The 26,599-nt window shown below is 32.7% G+C and overlaps 1 protein-coding gene across 1 annotated transcript; it reads left to right on the plus strand.

The window, feature by feature from the left end:
- Positions 1-2,699: 2,699 nt before the first annotated feature.
- LOC132757430 (transcription factor Sox-8-like) lies at positions 2,700-13,517 on the plus strand. The gene is made up of 3 exons (XM_060748714.1): positions 2,700-3,304; positions 11,458-11,798; positions 12,002-13,517. Exons 1-3 carry the CDS (start codon positions 2,961-2,963, stop codon positions 12,745-12,747), a joined length of 1,431 nt encoding a protein of 476 aa, XP_060604697.1. The 5' UTR covers positions 2,700-2,960; the 3' UTR covers positions 12,748-13,517.
- The last annotated feature ends 13,082 nt before the right edge of the window (positions 13,518-26,599 follow it).

The raw sequence follows: 26,599 nt of genomic DNA on the forward strand, positions 1-26,599 counted from the left end.
TAAGACAAAAATTGACACTCCTCGCTAAGTCTCCTACAGATATTTGAGGAATGGGGAATAAGTTATTATTTAAAAAAATACAGTCTTAAACACTTATCAAAAATACATTTATTTGAACCGTCAAAAGAAACACTTATGTCAAAATTGTGTTGTTGTTTTTTCTTCGTCTCCTTATCTAAAATCACCTGATATCTACAGCATGAAACTTCAAGGTTCTAAATATTACCACGATTTCTTCAAATTTAATCAGTATTTGCAGAATATTTTCTAATGAATTTTAATGCAAAATGACTTAATTATCGTAGCAGACTGATTTTAGTTCTGGCTATCAAAGTACTTGAAGTATCAAAATGAACAGGGCAAGTGCATTCACGAAAAACGTGAGTTCTGCAAAGATGTATTTAAACCATATCTGATAGGAACCTGTGTGTAATGATGAATTAACGAGAAAAAAAGCCGAATATTTAACTATTTTAAACAAACACATAATGTTGGATACGCTAGTGGTTTCACTTTATCTTTAAGATCAATTCGTGTCGTATAAAAGTCAAATGAAAATGCATGAAAACATGCGTATGAAAATTCTGTCCGTGCTTAAAGGTGTCGAACCCTGTGTGGTTCCATTCTATCCTTAAATTAGGCCACCGCAAAACTACTCACGTAAATTCAGCCCCTTTGTACACATAAAAACTGATAAAACATTTAAAATCTTGTATCAAATTCACTTTTATAAACATAATGGCCGTAAAATCGCGGCGTGAATGCCGTAAATCGTTCCATATACCACAAGTCGTCATGCCGAGATGTTCTAAAAATAAGATGCCATTTTTTTCAAATAGCGTTAGATTCAGATCTGTAATGACATTAAGACGACAGAATTGTTCTATCGGAGCAGATCTTATGCAAAAGATGTATAAAAACGTTCCAGCAAATAAGCTTAAGAAATTAACAAGTTTTGACTGTTCTTCACTATGAATACTGGTGGCATACAAAATGTTAGTAATCGGAGCACGCTTGGTTTGGCATATTTATGGTCTTGAACAACGGGGAAGAAATATATAAAAAAAAACTTCTCACATTACAGAGGTGCTTGCAAGCCTTCAAGTTGTACGGCTATTTGACTACAAATTCAGGGGTCTCAAGTTTGATCCTGGTTACGCTAACTAACTTATGCTGAGACTTTCGAGTAATATTTTAAACTGAGATCCCGTGTTTAGCTACTAATAATAATATATAACATACGTTAACCCTTAGACTGATGGCGGCAGACGATGATAATCCAGCGTGTCCGTGCCGCCATGATCATGGTCTGCATAGTTCGCTTTTTACTTAGTACATATTTTTAAACAAAATCCTGAAAAAAATAAAAAAATTTGTCCAGATATGAAAGATGGGCGGGTTCATTAAAGATATTTAGCATGGTAAGGATTAAAGAACCAGCACTTACTTCAGGAAAGGGTAACTCCAAAAAAAATGAATGACTGGAATGCTAAATTCGCCCTTATGAGTTCATGGAGGCCACAACAAGTTGATGTATATCTGATTTGATCAAAATCTCTGAAGAAAAAAAAAACTCAAATGTTTAGTTGGACATCTTTTAAATGTAATCACAAGTCAGTGTCAAATTCGAGCTCAAGTTAATTAATAAGCTTCTGTTTCTTGGAAAAATGAACAAGTAGTTACAAAGTGACATTAGTGGAAGAAGCAGACGACAAATATTCATGTACGTTGTTGAGGATACAGGTTCAGGCTTGCACTCACCCGTCAAAGCTTGCGCCAGTTCATACTTTACAAAATCTTAAAGACAAAATTAAAACGGTACACTTCCAATCTAAATTGAAAGAAAACCATCACAAACGAATTAGAAACAAATAAAAATTACAAATGTTACAATTTATAAAAGATAACCTGTACTTATTCGGTGTCCCACTGTGAAGTCAACCACAGGTCCATAACATTGAAATTACAGGCCGTAATTTTTCTACCATTAAATTCGGCTCATATGTTTATTTCATTTTCGTTTATATAACCCTCACGCAAACCGTGAAAATAATTGAAAAATCTGCGTAATTTGTAACGTTTTCTAACATTATCCATCTTAAACCGAGGATGGATATTGCACGATTTGTAGAATGTCGTCTGCTAAAAAGATATATCATATAATGCCGACATGTATTATTTATATATAGCATATCTTCATCTTTTATTTGTAATAGAAAATCACGTTTTGTCATTTCAAAACAAAATAATGATGTTTTACACAGGTGGATTTGGAACACAAAATAGGTGTAATTGTTCTTCTGGTTTTAAAAACTTACAAAAAATGTCTAATCAAGAAAACGCATAAGGTTGAATTTATGAACCATTTTGGGACATAAACTTCTAATTTTCTGGTGAATGTGGTCATTTTCTGTGAAACACTGACTAATAATCTAACAAGTTTAAAAATTACGCTTAATAATGAAAAAATTACTCATTTTATGTCATTTAATCAAATACTACAAGTTCGGATTATTTTACTATGATAGGAAGTTCTTTGATACCACGTTTATGTAAATTAGCTCTGACAGGTAGCATAATTCACCCCTATGCCCCACGCGCGTGACAAGAGTAGGCGGGGTTACGATAACAGTAGCTCGTTGCTATTGGCTGAGGTGTATTCATGCTCTAAAGTTATCGTGGCCAGTAGCTATTTCTTTACAACGTAAGAACGAAATACTATCATAATCACCTTGACAGTTTCTGAGATACACTCGCGCATTTTCATCTCCAGGAATGATATAATTCTACTTAATAAAACAATTAATGCATCTGTTCGTAACATAGAAAAATACGTTGAAAAGTTGATGTCAGAACAATAAGCATAAACATTTTATCTTGTGCGTAAAAAGTGCGAAGTATTAAAGTAGTTGACTTAAGGTGTCAGTGACTTTTTGTGTGGACTTATTAAAATAATATTCATGTTAGATACAACCTTGCGGGATACTATGAGTGACACCGACGATAGTCATGGTGATCCATGCAGCCCGACGGCTCTTTCGCCGGACTTGAAGAAAGTTGACGTTGACGGCGACGCACTGCCGGAGAAAATTCAGGAGGCAGTTTCTCACGTCTTGAAAGGATATGACTGGTCCCTTATCCCTATGCCACAGAGAGGACCGGGTGGTGAGAAGAGAAAGCCTCACATTAAGAGACCAATGAATGCTTTCATGGTTTGGGCTCAGGCAGCCAGACGGAAGTTAGCGGACCAGTATCCACATTTGCACAATGCTGAACTGAGCAAAACTTTGGGAAAACTTTGGAGGTATGCTTCAAGAATAATCTTTTTTTTTTCATAGCCTTTTTTATAATTTGAACGTAAAACAAAGCTTAAATCTTAGAAAAAAGCATTTTTTACTTCATTGACTTCATTTTTTAGAAATACTTAAGGCTAATTCTTTTGACAATGTGTGTATAATATTCACTTAAGATAACAATATTTCCGAGGACTATTTCCTGCAGATATCTATCATCATCCACAGTGCGAACGCTCTCGTGAATCCATGACGACACGAGAAACACCTTGGACGCACTTGGCAGACGACAACCGAGCGTTATCTCAGAGTAGTAATTAGCAATTAACGCTAATTAACATTATTTTCCTCTCTAATAGCTGTTAATATGATTGCTTCTGTTTGTCAAAGTACAGTATCATAATTATCAAGTACTTGCCACATGATATTTTCGCAAGGTGGTTGTCAAAACTGATAAGCCATTTGTGCTATCGACGTCACTGTTGCCAGATTGCTTATCAGTAAGCAAGAAATATTTGTAATTTTGATAAACGTAAATTTAGACGAAACAAAGCAGCAAAAAACACCAACAAAACATTTTTTTCTTTAAGGGTATACGTTAAGAGTACTCAGAATTTTTTTTTCAATTACATGTCGAATTATCAGCTTACGGGAGCAGAAAAAAATGTCATTTTTTATGTAAATAAGTTTCAAGTATCTTTTACCTACCGTATCAAGCACAATATCAATTTTAATTTATCATTCACGGTATAGTATAAACAGCATAAAAACATGACAAAGTTAACTAATGTCCAACACTTGTTTATTTATTTTAATTACACTAATTTATCTTAACACCAACATTATTCATCAAATGCATCCCCTAAACCTTTCATTATATTCTTTTTTTATTTACTTACTTTATCGTTGCCACATAATGAACAAAAAAACAGCCACACAACGTTTTTTATAAATTTGTAGATTAAACCACTCAACAACCCTGTTGCATTTTTTAATTCTTCAAACCGATAGCTGATTTTAATATAAATGCCCTACATAGATTTATTACATACGAACTTTGTGCAGTCAGATGTAATAACAAAATCTATATTAATTTCTTAAACTCGGAGTTTAAGCTTGCTTTTTTTTACTTTAGTATGATTGAAATATCAACGTAAATTTATCTGTCTCGTAATGTTAAGTATCATCAAAATTGAAGTGGCATGTTTAAGTCGGGCTCAAGTCTCCCAAAGTACCTTTACTGAGGTTTCAGTTTACGTCATACATACTTCTTAGCATAAAAATGTTCTTTCCAATGATTATCTACGGTTTTGAATAAGGGGTTTTCGTGATTTGGAGTGTCATATTAGAAAAGTGATTTTTACGAGTTTACATTGCTATGCATAATGCAAAAAATTAATTTAAATTATTGATTCTCATTTTAATATAATAATATTGAAAAAGAAAGTCTCAGCTTCAAAGCAGTTTTAAAAATGTAACTATATACCACCAAGGTATCGCAGACTGACGGACAGTGTCATTGAATAAAATATAAGCATGTAAAGGTCATTTTTCTCTTTGTTAAATTAGGCCAGAAATGTTTGCTTTTTTAATTAAAGGAAGGTAGAAGATCAAGTGCATATATATTTATAATTGAGATGTATATCATAAACGTATTTTTGCCAGAAGTCAAAGGACTCGTTACGTGACGACAACGATATTTGATGTAGCAAGTCGTCGTTATTTTAAATTTGTACTTAGACACTTGAAAGAGACTATGCGCTTGAAGGTTGAGATCTGCAAAATGATAAACTTTACACACATATAGATAACATTAATCCTGACAAAAAGCTTGTTACTAAAGCAGATAAAGATATGGGATTTATAGATGAGATCTTGGGGCCGTGTCAAGTAGGCCCGTTGTAGAAAATGCGAAGGTAGCAGAGTCAAAGTCAGGGTTACCATTTCTTATAAAGGACATGTCACTTTATTATCTACCAATAAATTACAACAGTTCGTTTAAGATGTCATTTTTCATTCGATTTTTCATTTCGAAATTTGTAAATAACATGCAGTATCAGAGAACAAAAATATTAATATCAATCATTCCGCGTTTTAATTTTTTTAATGATCTACAAGTGTAACAAATTCAAAGCACGGAAAGAAGTAATAATGTGTAATGAGGAGCATATTTTTTTCGAATTTTCACAAACCCATCTGATTTCATTTGTTGAAAGTAACATGTAATAATCTGCAATTTTTTCAAGCTCAAATAATCATAAAATGAAATTATCTCCTTATAAACGGTATAGCACAGCTAGTAATTATTACAAACTTAGAAATTTAGTAAATTGAAATGTAACTGCTCAGGGGTTTATTCTTGCTCGCCAAGATTTTTCCACTTGAAATGCTTTAATATTCCTACTAGAGCGTAGCGCGTGCTCATTAATTTTCATAACCACTTTGAATGCGGGTACAAATTGTAATTTCATGTGATAGACTGAAATAACGAAACTATAGTTAACCGAGCAGAAAATTGGGTACAACGTCCCGTGTAGGTCGTTAGTCACTGTAAAAAATATGAAAATTAATATCTAGCTTAGTAAATAGAATTAAAAGTTGTATTTTGTGAACAGTTTGCGATTTCCATATAAAAGGGGAACATGGGAAGTTGTATTCAATATAAGAAAACGACCAGATAAGCAATTTTACTTCGCATGTTTGATGTCAACACAAACTCTTCCTTTCACATTAAATAAATCTCCGTGGATATTTAGACACGTGTGTATAAAATTATTCGCAAAAAATAAAAACTTCGGGAAAATAATGAATTTTTAATGTATGAATTAAGTCAGAATATACGAACATAACCGATTATAGTACAATATTAAACAAAATAAAATCACATTTACTTTGTATATTGTATAAATTATTCAAATTCTCATAATATGATTTTCCTACAAAGGAAAACAATGTAACTTTGCAGAAATTTGAAAATGATTATCAAACTATGCTTTCGTTATGCGTGGTTTTAGAGAAATAGATCGTGAATGTACTAAAGAAAGCAGTGGTTTGAGGCTATGGTGTGATTGAAATGATGGTGTGATTGAAATGATGGTGTGATTGAAATGGGCTCTTAGAACCATTGGTTGAAATGTCGGCCTACTCTTAATCAAGGATTTATTTTTAATACATTATCCTGAGATATTATATGTATATTTTTATTAGGTTTAGGATTGGTATGTCCTGCACATGGAATGTGATATTGTTATAAGGGTCTGGAAATAAACTTTTGCCTAAGAGGGTCATACATCTTCAGTTTACCACGAAAATGAAGTGGCTGTCGTGTACATGAAGAGTCTTGCTGTTATAATTTGTGTTTACTTTATTCCCTAACTAAAGAATTAGCATCAATTAAGCACTAATTATTAACAGGTCACGGTTATTTGAGAAGATTTGATATAAGAGATCATAGTATGAATTGGTCATTTCTTGGTCAGCTAAGTGTCTCGAGTGGATGGGATCATAAAATGTAACTCCTTGACCTTTCAGTATCCGAAAATGTAAAACATTTGTCCCGGCGATGACTATATACTAATAAAACATGTGAGTTATTGTTGTGTATAAGATACTTGTACATGTACAAATATTGATGATACATGCATAAGATTTATCTATCCAGAAAACACAGTATATTTTTGATACACTCATGTATAATTGTGTAATGAAGAAAATTATACATGCAGTATGGTCATATAATTTTTAATTTGACATTAATTATTAAAGCTAATCTATACATTATCAACTATCTTTTATTTCATTCCTCCAGTTTTGAATTTTATATCAGATTAGATTCTAATAATATTATAAACAAATGCGCGTTTCAATTTATAAATGCATTTTTTATTTCGTTGTGTGGTCGTTTTATATTATTATATTATTATTATTTTGTTGTCTTCTTTCAATTTTTAAAGTTATGTGCCACTGTCCGGTGATTGATACATCATCTATGTACATGTTGACATACAACACATTGTCATTGATTTATAGTGGTCGAATGGTGCCGTTACATAGTAAAACTTGTCATTACTGTTTTACAGTGATAGACCACTCACTTTAACTTGTCAATTTTAACAAGTGAATATCACCTTCAAGCTCTAATTACTTGAATTATGACATTTTGGCCTCTTATATTTGATCATTGTCAAAATAAATTGTGACTTATACATTCCGCGTTTTAAAAAATATTTTCGGTAATTGTAACAAAACTTGAAGAGGCAAGGATCACAGCCGTGCTTGATTGAAACTTGTAGTGGAATGTCTTGGAATTCAAAATTTTATTTATTTAAAACATGTGACATACATGTATAAAACAAACAAATGAACATATAGAAAACAATCAAAAATTCATGAAATTGTAAAATAATCAATATTAATGAGTATAATTAAAATGAAAGAGACCCGCCATTGATGAGAACTCACGACCTTTCAGAACATAAACTATTAGTAGTCGTAAATAGCAACAATCTGTCAGTCAAAAGCGATGGCCTGTATATTTATATTTTATGCAACACAAGTTTAGTGAGGTCAACCACAGAAAATCTTGCAGATCGCGTGTTTACGTTTTCATGACATCGCCATTTTGAACTAGCTTTATTGTGAACTTTAAATCATGGAGGCTGTCATGATATTAATATAAGCTGGTGAAGTTATTATAAATCTGTTATGGTAATATAAGACAACAGGTTAGCGAAGCTGAATGTTTATGCCGTCTTTACAGTTTATGACAAATTGTCTTTCCGCGAGAGAAAGGAATTTCTCTGATTTGCATTTTAGTTGTGGCTTAAAATAGCCTTCTTACGTCTACATGTACGATATCAAATATTTTAAGTAGCCCACACGATGACTATGTTAAGTTAATAATTAAGTGTCCATCATTATACATGTTTAATTTACTTGAACGGATATTGTCAGTTGAGATAAAGTCGGAATTCGAAGAACAATTCATTAATTTGTTTTTCGTATAAGTCGTTAAAGTCACGTGATCACTATTGGAAATAATTTATTTAGTATCTAAAAAAAAACACCACGTTGTTTGATTTTTTTCTTACAGTACTTGAGTACTGCGAAAATGATTTATGTATTGTTATAATTTGTGTATTATTATAAGAAACTTTCAATCAAAATCAATGTCACAACATCTTGTTCATATACGGTTAAAGACCACCAAAAATCATAAGTTGTTCAATTGCCGCACGCTACTAAACATAGTGTTCAACGACTCAATATGATACTTGGTGTACAAAACATGCATTTTAACATTTGTGAAACAAAAGCACGATGAAACTTTAGGTGTAAGTGTTTAAATTATTCTGGGGAGGGGGGATATAGCAATTTGTTAGAACAAAGTTTTCATTAGAAAATTAATTAATTATTCACAGGTCACAGCATTATTATGGTCATGTTGTGTCGTATATTAGATTTCTGTGAAGCAATTTGATCCGCATAATCCGTCACTAGTCGTTGGGTTAACCAACGATCTATCACTGGAAGACAATCCGTCACCAAAAATATTCGTCAAGTTTTACGAAAACGTCGAACTCTCTAGTACGTAAACTAATTTGAAAACTTTGTCTCATAAATTACAGTGTCACCTGTTGGAATAAAGCGTTTAATGATTTATCTAGATGGAAATTAGTTGGTTTATTAAGCGAAAATACACCACCTCGATTACTTCACATGTCAATCTGATTTCATAAGCTAAATTTAAAACTCACATCAACGTTGAATTAAGTACAAAAGAATTGTAACGTTACGTTAGTATACGTTCGACGCTCCGAATTTATGTGCCCGGTGAAAATAATCGGTATCGCCTTAATAAACCTGTCCTCTTTTAGTAGTTTCCTTAATCATATATATGACTGCGGATAATAATTTGAATTTCCCGTTCAATAAGTTTTGGGTTCATCCGAGGACAAAAAAATAGTTCCTTGAGAAACGGTGTACCGGTAACTTATTGCGCCGTAAGAAAATAAAGAGTATAATTAGGCTTTTAAGGCAAACACTTGTCCGTCACAATAGTACCCCTCCAAATGTTGACACGCCTTCGGGTTGTACCATTCTTTCGCATGTTGCATCTTTATCATATTAATTATCAGTGACTTCAATAGCCTTATCCTATCTCAAATAATGTAGCTACTTTAAAAAACTTCCCAGATACAATTGAACTGACCATGTTTAAACATATAATTATTTTTTCATTCAATGTCTACACTCTTCAGGTTTTCAAAAAGGTTAAATTTTCTCAACACAACAAAAGGCAGAAGAAAAATAATGTCTGATATTTCAAAAACAGAAAAATGATACCGACTCTATTGGACACTTCATCAGGTTGGGAAAGCAGAAGTGAAATTAGTTAAGTTAAATCTAGTGACTGATTTGATATCAATATCACCTTTCCTGTCTAACACAATTTACAAGATGACATTTATTTAACTTATAAAAATAGGGAAAAGTTAGATAAACGTGGTACTAGATATCAATTTATCAGTAAGATTATTTCTTAATCGAGTGATTCAACGGTGGTTTTCAAAATACATTTTTACAAATCATGACTTAGAAAAATTCGACAATGCCAATGGTAAAATGGTAAATATACATTTATCGCGTTAATGACGTCATATCCGGTCATATTTCAAATTTATTACTCTCGGCTAAAGTCATAATCTCGTTATCGAATTTGTTACGCCAAACTTGCGCTTTTATTTCAAAATGTTCACTTTTTATTTTATTGTGTTCAATTACAGTCGAGTTTCTGCGTGCTTGAAGGTACGCGCAATAAAATAGTCCGTTTTAATTGCAGGATGGAGTTTACGTATACATTAATTGATGAAGTCAATGTGAAAAATTATAATTAATGCGGTTTTTACTTTTTTCGCCTCTCTGATTTCTGAATTAATCCGCATGACTTTATTATTTTTAAGACAGAATAATTTACAAGTTTTATTACAATATAACAAGTTTATTGAACCATTTGTACCGTTCGTTTAAACTCCTGGTCGGTTCAGCACCGTCATTTGATACAGCATGTAGGCATCCCCACCTTAAATAATTCATAATATAATACAATTCTAAATTTAAATGAGTGTAAACATTTTTTTTTAAAATTCCCCAAAATCGTTATGGCAGACTCCAGTCTGAGTATTTCCATTCAATCTTTTATTACACCCAGTAAAACTGGATTAGTTTACCAACAACAACAACCTACTAGTCTATCAGTCTTACCACATACATATTTGGTCCTTTTTTTCAAGCGCATTAAGTGCGAACATTTCGTGCTCATCTCTAACATTAGGTTAGTTAGTATTAGAGCTAAATTTTTCTCAATACCTTCGTAGGAAAAAAATTGGTTAAGGTAATCGAGTGAGTCATAAAATCTTAGATTAAATTACGGGTGGAAAAGAAGAAGTATGAAAAAAAATAAGCGTACATATTTCAATAAAAGCTATCCATATCCATCGACTTTAATGAAGATGTAAACGCGCCGCTATACTTTAACGTTTTACGCTTCTTTGTGTTTCTAAATTCAACATTTTTTTCCGACCGTAAAATGCTAATCTAAGATGATAGATTGACGCGTAAGAAATTAATCAAAATTAGGAAAACTCGTGCACACATGTGTCTTAACAATGATACAACACCTGTTGTGTAGTTTACCTCAGTCCGTTCCTCTACATGTATTAAGACAAATGAAAATAAAGATAGTTATCTAACCTTCCACTCTTTAGATTTATTAAGACTACTTTCACACTCTCTGAACATAACGGAATTACGAAAAAAATAGATAGGATACATTTTTTACCTCGGTAGCCACATCACTTTTTAAAGATTTTTGGTAAATTAACCGCTACAACGACCTGTGCTTGAAAACACATTTATCTCATCTATGAAATAAGATAGGTCGTGTCGTGAAGATTTTGTAAACACTGGATGACAAAATTATACCCGAACAGATTTAAAGTTTTTTTTTCAAAGCTTTGGATGTCCATAATTATGATGTTTATCCTAAACAAAAATCGTCCTCTCTAACAAAACATGGAATCGTTTCCAAAGAATGTTTATGATTAGGAAAAAAGTGATCAAAACAAAGTGAAGTAACAGTTGTGCTTTCCTTGTATATTTTCAGGTTACTGAACGAGGAAGAAAAGAGGCCGTTTGTGGACGAGGCAGAGAGACTTCGGGTCCAGCACAAGAAGGACCATCCCGACTACAAGTACCAGCCACGCCGTCGCAAACCTCTAAAGAACCCCAATCAGGACAACAACAACCCGAATCCACTTCCTAAAGGCGTAATGTTTAAAGGTTTGCCAGATGGATCACCTTCCAATATGAGTGACGATAGTAGTGATTGTTCGAGCCCTCACAACCCACACGGGCCTCCTACACCACCAGCCACACCAAACCACCAAGAACTCATGAACCTACAAAAGTGCATGAACGACCGTCTTCGGGCCAGACACATGCCAGGTAACTTATTTTCCTCTGAATTAGATAGGATATTAGAATATTTAAAGTAGTTATGCACCTTAAACAAAGTAAATACAGGTATAAATGATTTTATTAACTTCATTTAACGCTGTAAAAGGCTGAATACATATAACTGTGTAAAGAAAACAAAACAGTAAATGTATAAATCATCATACTTAATCATTTTATTTTTGATATTTCAGGTCACCCACAAGCCCAGCCAATAGATTTCAGTCGAGTGAATTTACAAGATCTAGGAGTGCCAGAGGTCATGCCCCTCGACACATTCGACGATCATGAACTTGATCAATATCTACCCAATGGTCTCCCAAATACAGGTCACATGACCAGCCACAACCAATCGGAGCAATACTCATCATGCTACCAAGGCAATGCTACGACATCAGCAGCATCATGGTCCGGTTGTTTCAGACCATCAACCGGTTCTTGCATGCAGGCTTACAGTGCTCTAACCAACTCTACGAATACAAGTAACGTAAACAACACGAACAATAACATTCCATCACCATACGATTTATCTGGCGCAAACTCACCTAACAATCAAGCAAACTCCCCAAATGCCATCCAAAACTCACAGCAGACGTCATCACCTACCGGAAGTATGCATAGTCCTGGTTTCCAAGGATCCAGTACAAACGCTAGCTGTAAAGTGAGAGACGATTCGGAGTCTGGAATAAAGATTGAACCAGCAAATCACCCACGTGGTCCTGCCCCGAGATACCCGTGTGATAATAAATTTGACTACAGTAACTCGTCCGTGTCTCGTTTCGAAGGAAGTGCTCACCAAAACATGACGTACACTCCGGGCAATACGCATGCGCAATATATGCACTCATTGAACTATTCACATATGGGCATGTCTCGGCAAATGTTCAACCCAATTGCTGCCGCCGTTCCCGGGGAACAACAGTGGGAAAGATATACTTGAAAAAACTGTCGTGAGTTCGATTCCCGATGGAGAAAAAGTTAAACTAGCACAACTGGCGGGGAGACCACAAATCTCTGATTTATACCGGGAACTTTGTCGAGAGCCAACGCAGAAAAGTGCTACATAGAAAACATGTATAATAGTTTTACTCCCCATTGTGTCGAGAGAAAAAATAACATAATGTAGCTTAGAAACAGTGCTTTATGTGAGAGAATATGTGTCCTGAACATTCTTCCAGGTTACATAGAACCTGTCATTGTGTAATGTTTTATGAATTTATGTTAAATTATTTATTTTCGCATTTATTCATTCATTTTGACATTGTTATTTCATTTATCATGTATAACTTAAGTTTTGCTTTCGCTATGTTTGTAAATTGTTTTATTTTAATTCAACTTTTGACAGAATTTATTTTAGTCCCGAATTGTAGGTGAACGTTTTTAAATTATGCTTTTATATCAAGACAGTGCATAAGAAATGTATTATTTAATAAATTTGTATGTGCCTTAAACTATTCTAAAATATTTCGTTTCATTTTGCAAACGACATTGCTAATTGTTATCGTTTTCATCTTCAAATATATCCATTAGAATTAACTGCTGTCTTTAAGTCATAAGTTTGAATGATTGTATAACTATGATCGTGTATTTCAAGAAAAATCACAATTCGCAAATCCATTATTTATTTGACACAAAAGGTCAGAGTATTATTCAACAGAAAACAAGTCATCCCGGTGCCTTGAATAACATTTTTGTATTTCTTACTGTATTTCATCTACATAAAGCATCATCTTGGCCACACCCATGCTGTATTTGGCCACGCCCATATACAAATAGTCCGTCGTGAAATATTTTTGTTCATGTATAATTTTTTTTTCTTTCAAGGAAAAAGATAGATTTCGATATATTTCTGTGTAAAAAAATTGTACGAATATATTTTTATAACTATAAAAATAGCATGCAATAGAAGACGTTTATTTTTAGAAAAAATGACGTAATTCTAATATTTTTGTATGAACTGTCTCCGTCTTCCAAATTCTTGCATATATAGAACTATGCAATATTAACAAGATATTTGTATTTTTGCATAATGTTTATGTTTTGAAGTCCATGCATATTAATTCTTTATTGCATATATATGTGTGTAAATATTAAAAAAAAGATGAAGCAAACCAGCTGAGTTGTCTTTTATATTTTGATTTTAAGAAATTTTAAATGTTGACCATAATTCATACATCTATTGGTTTTAAATCTGTCTAGTAAAATATTTTTAAAAAATCATAATTAGTTCAAAATAAACGTAAAAAACCATCGGACACTCTCTTGAGTAGTAAACAATGCAAGTGACAGTGAAAAATGAACCAATTCTCAAAATGTTCCCGGTTAACCAAGTTAACAATCATGATAAAAAATCAAATCGAGTCATAACTTTTGGTACCACTCTGCTTAACATAATTATGTCTGAAAGTGGTATGTAGGCGTATCATCAATAAGGCCGGGAAGTCGACCTATGACCCTGGCATTGTGAGTGATTGGTAGTAAAAGTTTTATTTCTTATAATTTTTATGATTTATTTGAATTTATGTTAGGGTTTTAAAACTGTTCAGTACAAATGTCGACTTACAAGTTATATTTGGAGAAAAAGAGGTTGTTTGCTGACATGATCGGACACTTTGCCTTCGATACTTTCCCGCCGTGAAACATTTCAAAGACCCACGGGAATTTGATTCTGAGGGGTGATAAAATAAAGAAAGAAAATAACACTAAATATAAAACTATCTCCAATAGGTGATGGAATTTAAAAATAATATAGACAGAGCGACAAAAGTGAGCTAATGTATGTTTTCATACTTTAGAAGAAAAGTGTACAAGTGTTGAAATTATGGGTACCCAGCAACTGTTGTAGTTACAACTACCCATCATCTAAGACTTTTTGTGTTTTCTTTAAAAATTGAGCTACCAACAGTATAGGGGCCTGGTCAGACTGGACTCTCTCTGTACCAGTCACGTATGATTTCAAACATTAGAATTACTGGAAGCAATCATTCGTTGGTCATTGGGGTCAGTAGAGGGTTTCTTAATGATCGCTCCGAACATCTATCTTTGTCAAAGCAGGGAGTGGAGTCTTACAAACCATGGTCATGTAATATTTTTGAATAAGAAATGAAATCATCTTCGAGAAGTGTTTCATATCCCGGTAACAAACGTAATGTTCTGATGTTCGTATATTTCACTATTTCAAGGGATATTTTCAATTTTCGTATTTAAATAAGATACATACACCTTACTCGTACTGTCATGAAAACGCATTTTAAAACAGCGATTTTATTACATAAAAACGAAGATTTTCTTTCAGTCAGTCATGGGAATCCTTGTTTTAAAGTGTAGATTTTTTAACTAAAAACAATTTTACACTCGATGGTCTTCCGGTTGTCGCAAATCGTGAAATTTTAACATGTTAAACTTCCACCTTGCACCATTAATTCGGCGAGAATATTTTCAGTTTTTGTATTATTTAATTTACGCGTCAACATTCAGTTGAAGGCTTCGCGGTCTCCGTGTCTTCTGTTATTCTATCAAACTAAACCAGCTGTTTTATCTTACTTTAAATATAAAAAATGACGGACCAATTAACAAAAAAAAAGCTGAATTAACCAGATGACCCCGTGCACGACATATTAAATTGTGTGTGTTACAAATGTGCACTAAGAAAAGGCGCTTTCTATTTATAGTTCACAAAATAGATATTTTACAGTTTTATGACTGAAACTGACAATTTCAATTTCATCTAATTTAATCAAATGGCAAATCCTGGATTAGAATAGAATGCCACAATAAAAGTTATATTCGTATTTAACAAAGAATTTACGTTCTTGCGCCAGTTTCTACAAATAATTATTCTCCAAAATCGCACTTTTCATATTTTATTTAACTTCGTCAGCATTTGTCAAGTTGTTATTTACCTATCAAAATATGTCTTTATTGTCTTCTTAAAATATTATATTTGTTAAGAAGACTTTTCTGACATGATGTGGACAAGAAAAAGTCGCAGATTGCGCATGCGCAGGAAAAAACCAGCTCTCGATTAACAGGCAAAATAGTACCTTCGCTCGTTTGATGGTTTCGTGACGTATGTAGGTTTTTGTAAGAAAATCTGGACAGGTAAACTAGAGTTTTTCAACACGTTCTAACTTACGTTCACTGTAATTAACTTGCAATTATTTTTAACATTTTTATGTTTATTTCGTATATATTCGTACGTGTTGTGGTTAAGAAAATGATAAATAAACTGTTTAAAGCGCGTGAAAATATCTGGCTTGAACATGTTTTTTCCTCGGAAAGCACCCGCGGTGAAATGTGCGGCAAAGGTGCGCGTCATTTAAACGAGTATAATTTTCCTTCAAAGGGACATATAGTAGATGGTAGATGGTTAAGTAAATATTATGTAGAAATGTAAATGACGGCTCAATGAATGTCAGAAAATGCACGATTTATACAACCTTAACCGATGAATTTGTCATTAATATTCAATTAACAGGATATGGACGCTAATTAGGGCCATCTTAGCAACAAATGCACGAGCTGACATAGCAGTCTGCATATTAGTGATACAATAAATTATATACGACTGTCCTTTACAATATGATACAACAGTTATACACGTGCTTGTTACTTATTAGTAATATTTGAGAAAATAATATCTTGGGTCACAGAGACATACATGTAAATTGCAAGCTAATTGCAAGCTGTATAAGACTTTTTTTTATATAAATATGATAATTATTTGGCAATCATCGAGAAGGCAAATGACAACTTCTTTGGTTAACTGATGCGAGTATTCAGTGAGGGTGAGATATCAAGTACCCTTCTGTAGAAAGTCCAACGATCATCGACCTTTTACAAGCTGAGCGTCATAAACTTATCGTTCTTTTTGGGAGTTCAACCAGTGATAAAAAAGTGAGAAAACAATCAGTGAACTAAGCTCTGCAAAGACAGCCCAATTTTCAGAATAAAAGTAACAAAAAACGCATGGGTTCAAACCCCGTCAAGAGCAAGCCTTTATTTGTTTAGTGAAACGTGCATCTATAAGCTTATTATTATAATAGCTTTCTAAACATTAACTAAATAAATTCTATATAAACTAACAGCCCTAATTTTCGCATAATTAACATTTATATTCAAATACTCCGACGGGAAACTGAAAAGAAATTTCACCACAGCGACAGATTTTCGATTTATTACCTAATATATTCGAATATATTCGAATTATATTGAATTTCTAACTTATATTAACACGAAAAACGTAAACTATCAGTATTGGGTAATGGAACTTTAATGTCCCGAGACATAAAAGTTATTGACGCAGCTGTAACTTAAGCCAAATGCGTATCACAAATACAAACTCGAGAAAATAAAAGAGTCAATAAAAAGACATTTAAAACACATTAATGAACAGATTACGCACAGGTTAAAAGTACCTTTACATTGCATTCATTATGCACTCTTTATTACGTAACTTGATTCGAAGGCTATCAAACGCCCGGATGTGCACGAATGTCTCTTAACCCGCGACTATTCAATAAATTCAACGGCTCCCTGACCGTCATCAAAAGACGTAACAGTTTTCTCTTAATTTGACAACGATTTAAAAGAAATTGGTGAAAAATTAATGATTTCTGAATTGATTTTTTACAATCAATCTAAACAAATAAAATAGCTGGCTTTTACAATTTACAGATATAAAGGAGCAGTGATATAATGGCACGCGTTAATTTCTTCGCAGACGACAATTTACGAGAGGTCATATTATGATAGTAAAATGTTAAAATATCATTTGTTATTGCCTATTTATGTTATGTTTTTCTTTACATATTTTTACGTTTAAAGCGACAAAAACTTGTAAATATTCGCCAACTACTGACATTTTTTTCTACTTTTTACTTATTTTATGTTTATAAATAGTTTTTGTAACATTTAAGATTAGTGGTATTTGTAGCCAGTGACTGTTTGCACTATATACAAGTGTCTGTGACCTTTTAACTGCACTGTGTAACCTTGCGATACTTTTAACGCCACCACCAAAGAAATAGATCTTCGTGTAGGTATATCAGAGTCTTACTTAATTAGTTTACTATACCAAATTGACGTTTGTAAAAACGCAATGTAACTTTTTTGGTCCATTAAAAAACACAACTCACCAAGTCTTTTTATGAATTCACTTTACCAAAGTGTGTGTATATCTAATAATTATTTATACAATAAAATATTATTAAATTAAACCTTCTTGTACTTCAGAGTATATCTACCAATATATTTGATTATATCAAGTTATTTATTGTTCCATATTTTATGCCAGTATCTTAGAAACAAATAAGGCATCAATACCATTATTCAATTGTACTTTAATTTTAATCTAAATTTAATGCCATATTGATAAATAATGTTGTAAATGTACAATAATACCGTAGACTTTTTAATCACATGTATACATTGTAATCGTATTGGGTAATTAAACACTATAACATAAGAATATAAGACATATAAGAATCAATATTGTTTTAATACTAAATGAGCTTTGACCCAAATATATATTATGAAATCTGCTCATTTGAATATAAAATTTTGGAACACAGGAACGGTCAACTAGCAGAATAAACTGAATCTCTGTTAATGCAAAACGTGTAAGTAAATTTCTGTTCATATTTTTATTCAAACAATTTTCATGATGAGCATAAAAAAACATCAAACAAACTTAAACACAATCATTGTTTATACTTAGAGATAATGACTTTTTAAAACACATTTTTAAGAAAAAAATATCATTAGGTTCAAGAGAACATGAAAATATTTTAAACAATAGATTGTACAGTATTTAGATAAATATAATAAATTAGAAAGCACTATTCTTTTCTTCCAATAAATCAAACATGCGCATGTATATTAACATATGTGTAAAACTGTTGATAACCAAATGGTATCACAATTTATTTCCCCTATTGTTAATGACGGTTTAAAAAATATTAATCTAGTCAGAAATTATAATTTACGTATCTTTCCGACATAAGAACATGAAGTTAATTCAGGGTCGCAAAATAAAAATAAATATTGTTGTGACAAAATGTTAGGAACTATTTCTCCAATCAAAATGACCACCTGCATTTCTACACGGAAGAAGACAGTACAGCCGGAAATAAAATTCGGCGTCATTTCGTCATTGGTGGTATGAACATTTTTAATAATATTTCTAAACGATGCATACTTTTGTGAAAGATCCTTTTGATTTATCAAAGACAGGAATATGCAAACATATGTTTATAAATATAACTGTGTATTTTAATAGACAATTATTTGTATTCGCTGTTTTCAAATGAAGATTAAAACATGCCACCAACTTATAATTCGGACGCTGAAGAATAAGTTATGTAATAATGTAACTTAATTTCGAACATAAACAATTAACGATCAAACAGACCGACACTTATGTGAACTGATTAAAGAGTTTTCCGTCATTTTATAGTCTTCATTATATTATAATATGTTTTAAATTAGGCAAAGTGTTTAGACAATATTGAAATGATGCTTTCCGTCAGCTATTATACATTCATCATAGACCGCCGTAATATCCGGGTTTAAACGTTCGTAAATTGGCGCGTAACTGCTCGAAATACATGAAGTTGTGGCGAAATTTGAGATATTTGACGATGTATGTGTTAAGTATGTAAACGTCAAAACTCCAAGGTTATGGTTTTAGAGAATTTCCTTATTAAGTGTTTGTTTTACAATGTCTAATAAACAACGACAACATCACAGTCTGTTGCGGGATTGACTATTTTTTTCTGTATTTTCATGGTGTTTCAATTTGTCCAGCGATAAAAGGAACTTATTTTACAGAATTCCAACTTCTTAAAATGTTCGCAGAGTGGATATAGCTCTTAATCATTAAATCTTTCAACTATCAAAAATACAAACCCTTCAACATGCAGACCAATATGAGGGAAAAATTTACATGAAGCAACCAGAAAAAGTTCCAACAATTAAGAGTTACATGTATATTATTATTTTTTTCAGGATCTCGTGGACGCTGTTAAGACGTGGAAGTCATGAAAACTGAAAACTCTAAAGGTTATGAAACACTGCATGTTTGAAAGTGTGTTGTCGTATTTACATTATTCAGCTTTGCCGGTGAAGAGAAACTACATTTCGGATCTCCATTGTAACACTGTTGAAGACACAATCAACCACCGTCAGTTAACGTGGCAGCTTCGTGTACTCAATGACTTGAAATCTAATTTCTAGTCGTTAAACTTTAGTTACCTGAAGGGGATCCCATCAACCTCTTTTCCAAACTGGACAGACGAAGACAGAAAAAGATATATTTTAACTGACCATTGACCACGCTATCCACGGAAGTAAAATGGTAAACACCGCAAATTTTCAACATTTACAACAACTGACAAAATATAAATATATATAGGTAAACACACAGAAAAAGCAAGTCATCTGACAACCCAACAGACAATTATTAAAAGTAATGATGTCAATTTTTCATCACAAATTAAGGAAACGTTACAAAGATTACATCCGCTAAAGCAAGTCACGTTACTATTTCAGTTTGACCACATTTGACAAGCTTGATGTAACCTTGAATCATAAAAATATAAAATAGTTAAAAAAATGCTCTCGTCGGATAACATCATTTTGACACTTTTAGTGAGGATATATTTTCCCATATTAACCGCTTATTTACGAGTGCATCCTTGAAGGGAACAGATAATTAAGTCCCGGAAACTTACTTTATTATAAAGCTGAGAGCAGAGAAACTATACAAAATAATTCTATTAACCCTTCACCTGATGGTTTTTGTAATGGTTTTGTCCTACTTCGGATTTTGGAATAGTCCATTCATTGTGTAAGGGATTTTAGTATCAAAATAAAAAGAAGAAAAATGAGCCATAAACAGTATAATGCCTGATCAGAATGCACATATGTGCAAGGCTGGCCTGACTATATACTTGTGGCAAAGGTCACCATAGATTCCAACAAATTCAGGATTAAAACAACATTTTTATAACCTCAGCTCCTCAATATTTACGAAAAAGACTTGTCTTGAAGTCTCTAAAAAGTTTGTTTACAAATATTGTTTTATAAAGACATTAGTGTGGTTCTAAAGAGCATGGCTGTATAACTGTAAATGGACTGAAAGAATATGCCATCAAGTAAAGTGAGGCCACGAAATGTGATTTTAACCAAAAGTTTACACAAGTATCTCTTTTATGAACAAAATAGTAGCCATTGTCTACATCTCTACAACTTTCTAAAACACAATTGAGCATCATTTCTCGTCAAGGATAAAGATTTGGGACAAACGAAATAGGCAATCCTAGTTCAATATGGAACAGGCTAGTGCAGTAATGTCTTTACGGTCAAAGTCGTGTGGAGAGTCTCTGACTTTACTTGTAGACGACTCTATGTGCCAAAACATTTTGAGCAACAAATTAGCGTAGTACCATCAAAACATTGGAGATACTAACGTCACTGACAAACTATAAGTCCCCAACCTGTCTGCCATAGAAAAAAAAACGTTTAAAAGGACGTCCATTTCAATTCTTAACACACCATTGTTTTTCGGTCAAGGGCATGGATAAACTGTTTACATATATTGCTTACTGGAGGCGTATGAACTGGCAACATTTTCTACGGTGACAATAAATACAAATTCTGGCAAGGATGTGACGTCATAATTAAGTACTAGTTATCATATATGATTGATAATATAGATATATTTAGACCTAACTATGATGTTAGGAATACAAAATTGAATTTCAAATTCCAAATTTTCATACTTGAAAAAACATCAATCAAACACAGGCGATGAGCTGTATGTATATTGATACATCAGTGCACATGTGTAAAATGTACTTTATTTTTGGTTTGCATGTCATTGATGGAATGTTAAAGAGTTCTATGTAACCAATATGCATAGGCGTATAACACATATCACTATTAACATGTGATATTTTTGACATGACCTTTCAACTTTCATATCAATCAACTCTAATATTTTCTGCAATCTGGAATACAATATAAGCGTTTGAAACTGATTAATTAAGCACAGGCATATAGCATTAACTCAGAGTATGTATTAACAATCAATGAATTATCATATACTAGTACTCTGAGAGATAAAATTAATTGTTTGCCAACCATACTACTCTAGTTATCTTGAATGTACTCCCATACAACAGTGAATCAAATGAACCACAAATAAAACATAGCTTCTTCCATGAAAAAAAGCCGGTGCTGGAGGGTGGTTGGTTGATCTTGGGGCTGACAAGATTTTGCGCTTTTTCATTATCTCTCAATCACGCCGGGTCTACAATTTTTATGTCTTTTTATTGTTTTCATTTTCATTTTTGCTTTCGAGGGATCTCTCCCACCCATTTTATAATGTTGAATAGGCAATGAACCTAAAACATGCACTGGCCGAAAATTCAAAGCAGGACATGTAAATTATACAAAACAAAGGTAAGGCATAATATAACAATTTAACTGCAACAGTCTAAATCTACAATTTATGAGTACAATACGTTCATTTTAGTTTGGTTTCTTAATTCAATTAAATAATCACGTAGTATAGATGATTTAGATATTCGCACTTCTGGTGCATCATATTTGACACTCAATTGGACTAAATAAATCATAACTTTAACATTACGTCGTAATGTCCGCCTTGACAGTCCCAATCAAACCGAGTCTGGATTTTCATGTTTTTTGTAGTTCTTGTTTTCATAGTCACACCAGAAGTGTAATGTGTTATTATATTTTTCTTGTCCACCGGGATCACTGCCGGTGCTAGGGGGTGTGGAAGATGTTGCACTTTGTCATTTTTCTCACATGAACAGACTTTATTAAACCGAGTATACATTGCTTTTGAGAGTTATCTCCTTCCATAGGTTTTTACTGTTCTGAATTGTTTTGATGTAATAGACACTGAACTTAAAAATGCACATACTTCAAAGCAATACAAAAGTAGAGATGCACGATATACAAATTTTGATGCAAACTGAGCTGAAATATACAAATTACGAGAACAACACATTGACACAAGTTGAGCTACTTAATTCAAATGAACAATCACATATCGATGATTTAAACATTCGAACTTCTGGTGCGTTATACATGATGTACATTTAATTTGAACTAAATGACTTTCCGGAATAAATCATAACTTTACTAGGACGCATATTACATATTAACAGTATCAGAAACATTAATATGAAACTAATTATGCGGAGTTCACCATTATCTTTGAAACAGATCTAAGTGCTAATGTGTTGTAAATGTCCGCCAGTGACATATAATATAATTAAATGTATATCAACCTTAATTTTCAATGCATTTTGTACTTTATTAAAACAATATCAATTATATTTATAATACTGTTAAGTGCTATGACTTAATTCCATTTCCATGAAAACCCCTCCGTGTAATATATAATTAACACAGATGTATAACGTTGAAATGACTTTTACATGTACATTATGATTTTTATAAAACCTATTTGACAAAAGCGCTTATATTGCCTATTGCTGAATTTTAATCGATTTTGATTGGATGATCCCCTATGCAAGATTTTACAGGCAATCGTAAAGCAGTGTCCACATGTTATAATGCCATTTTCTATCAGTAACTAGAACTAGGAAGTTTGTCCATTGATTAATGATTGTTAAATTAATTAGAATTATTAATTAATCCATAATAAAATCACAAATGAACACATGAACAACAGCCACACTTAACATACAGATCGATTAATAAGAACGCTATTGTCTTACATTGAAATTTAAACTTTTATAATGGGGGCGCACTAAAACTTCCTGCATAAGGCTCCCAAAATTTAAATCATTACTTTGGGAAAACTGCTCAACTAATTTTTATCTATGGACCACTCTAAGTGCGATGGGTTTTCAATCTTTTCGTGCTGAACGTCCAAAGCAGAATGAAATGTAGATAAAAACTACCAATATGACTTTTCTGGATAATCAATATACGTGTACATTTGTATATAGTTTTGGTTTTATTTTGCCAAATTTGTATCAGCCAAACCATCCTATATCCTCTACAGACATTTGATCACGTGTTTGATTTCACCTTAAATCATATATCATCCTGACACATGTAATATAAGCTGTTAAGAGAGTTTGGTTATATGAGGCGATATATACAACAAATAGCTTGACATCTTCACGAACAGTTTTATGACCAGTGAAACTTAATTTGTGTGAAAAACGTAAATGCATCGTACTGTATACCTGAACGTTCAGGTATTACGCATTGATGACCTGCGTTTTTTGTTGATGACAATTAAAGTGTCGAGGTTGATGAAAATATTAAATGTTTTAACACTTCCTGTAGAATGAAAGTAATACAGTTCCTGTAGTCAGCTTTTCTCTTGTGATATCCAAGGTGCTAACAGTATTTCCTGTCTCTATTTTCACGTGATCATAATCACGATTTATCTTAGTGTCCCCTGCACCGAACAACATTAAAATCGGTTTGATTTTGCAATAAGAGACAAATCGCACCTTGTCATTATGCTTCAGCTGAAAATTACAGACATGCATAGTAAAACAGTACAAGGATACCAAAGTGTGATACTTTGATTATACCTCAGAAATGATTGTTTTTAATGTAGAAAGGGCAAACATGTTTTATTATGTTGTAATAATGTATGTAAAACATGTGAATTGTTTACCACCTGCAGAAAAAAGTGTTGAATGCGGAATTATCTGTAAGAAAAGTAGCAATAAACAAATAACTAAATACTAAATAACTTTTACTGTACTAATTGCTAAAACGCAAACTATGATTCGACTTTATGGCCGATGAGTTACTGTAACAGGGTACAAAAAAATAAAACCTTTTGAAAAATGATAGCATTTTAAAGGCTAAAAATAAGCCTTTAAAACATTATTTACAGTCCGAAGATAAGAACTTCAGGCCAGATATAGAAATGTCAAACAAAATTTTCATCAGCACTGTTTGGAATTGCTGCAACCCAACCCCCGCGAGACGATAATGATCCTTTTTACAGTCATAGTTTTCGTGCGAAATTGAATCTTGAATGTATTCCTGCAGGCTACAGAAATCTTATTTTCTTGTCCGAATATTGGCGCAGATGTGGATATTGTGCTTCCAAAACTATTTAATATAAACGTTCAAAGCTCTCGTTTAAAACGAAAGTAAATGAAATATTTCAGCCATGCTCATCAGCATCATAAACAGTTTTCGTCCCAGATCTGCAGATTGACACAAATAGTCTCTTCTACATCTAAACCCTTTTAAACATATTGACAAAAAACTACCTAAATTGACAGGTCATCCCTAGTTAATTCTCGTGACTCATTTAAACATATTGACTCACTTTTGTTGATTAATTTATACATCCATTGGTTTTAATCATGCAGAATCAATCCGTGATGTCAATGAAATTTTTCAAATTTTAGATATTAAACGAAACTGTCCAAAATTCCTTTATATTTATCGGTCACGTGATAGGTAACAGAAGCTTGACATGCGATGTCAGCGGTACAAATCAGCAAATGTTTCGTGTAGATGGCTTTCTCGACCCGTTCAACCCACTTGCTCTTGATGTTTGGGTATGTTGATGCCTTGCTGAATTAACGAAGGTAGCACGTGTGGTCCAGGGGTATGGGAAATTAACAATTACTTGATGGTTTTAGAATGATTCAAATATATACAAATTAGTAGTTCAATTCAACACTGAGGCTGATAACGAACATTCTTGGGTGATTAACGTGTGTCAACACTTCACTAACCATTCTTCAATGGTATGCATAGGAAACAGTTTGTGTGACTCCAATTAAAAGCTAACTGAATTTGATATTTTCTGAAGAAATTAATTAAGAAATTGATATATCTATAATAGTGAATGATCGATTTTCAGGTTCATGTTTATCATCATAACTTCAGATTAAAAATATTCATTTGTTTTCAACTCTTTTTACTCCGTATTTTGTGTAGGAAACAATTACAGCAATAACAATACTTAGAAATTTCAGAATCCTTCTGTTCCGGAGTTGTAATGATAAGACCCCCAGCACTGCATTGAAAGAAGAGTATGGAAAAGCACGCATTTAAAGTTATCTCTTACTTTCAGGCAACCTTTTTCCCATTTGAACGAGAGATGTTTCTCGAGATAATATGAACGTGTAAGAAACGAATTAGCTAACAAAAATGAATCACTAGACACCATTTTAACATAACACTTTAAACCAAATCCTTTTGATAAAGCGTTTTAATGAATGTATATACTAATTTCATTTTCCTACGTGATAATTCATACCATATTAAAAGTTTTTTGGACAGAAAACTTGTTTTTCTACGATACATTTGACACCGCTCATAAACTATCCGTACCTTTTTGTCTCGGTAAAAAGTTTTCGGCCCTCCTAAATTACTTTTATGATTGTAAATGGTCACAATTAACTTCATATCATTACTACTGCTACTTTTTAATCCTGTCTTATTACCGTATTTATAGACGTGGCAGTTAACTAATGAGGTTGTCCAAACTTGTCACTGTGCTTGGCTCGCGCATAGAAGATGTGGCATTGATTTAGCTCTTGTTAAAATAAATCTGACTAAGCGAGACTTCCAGGTTGGCATTTTTGGCTGGAGCACCTTGACATTCTGCATGGATACATTCCAGTGTGTCTACTAATTTTGACAACGTCTGTTTATTAAACATACCTCTAGTTCATCAAATGTCGGCTTGTTAAATTGTTTTATAACACAAAGGTCTGTTGCAAACATTCAGTAAATCTCCGTTG

The sequence above is a fragment of the Ruditapes philippinarum genome, unplaced genomic scaffold (assembly GCF_026571515.1).
Source record: "Ruditapes philippinarum isolate M1 unplaced genomic scaffold, ASM2657151v2 ctg22_1_1_1_1, whole genome shotgun sequence".
Classification (NCBI taxonomy): domain Eukaryota; kingdom Metazoa; phylum Mollusca; class Bivalvia; order Venerida; family Veneridae; genus Ruditapes; species Ruditapes philippinarum.

Coding starts and splice junctions, on each gene's coding strand:
- LOC132757430 (XM_060748714.1), top strand. CDS start 2,961: ATGTTAGATACAACCTTGCGGGATACTATGAGTGACACCGACGATAGT. Junction 3,305..11,457: donor ACTTTGGGAAAACTTTGGAG/GTATGCTTCAAG, acceptor GTATATTTTCAG/GTTACTGAACGAGGAAGAAA. Junction 11,799..12,001: donor TCGGGCCAGACACATGCCAG/GTAACTTATTTT, acceptor TTGATATTTCAG/GTCACCCACAAGCCCAGCCA.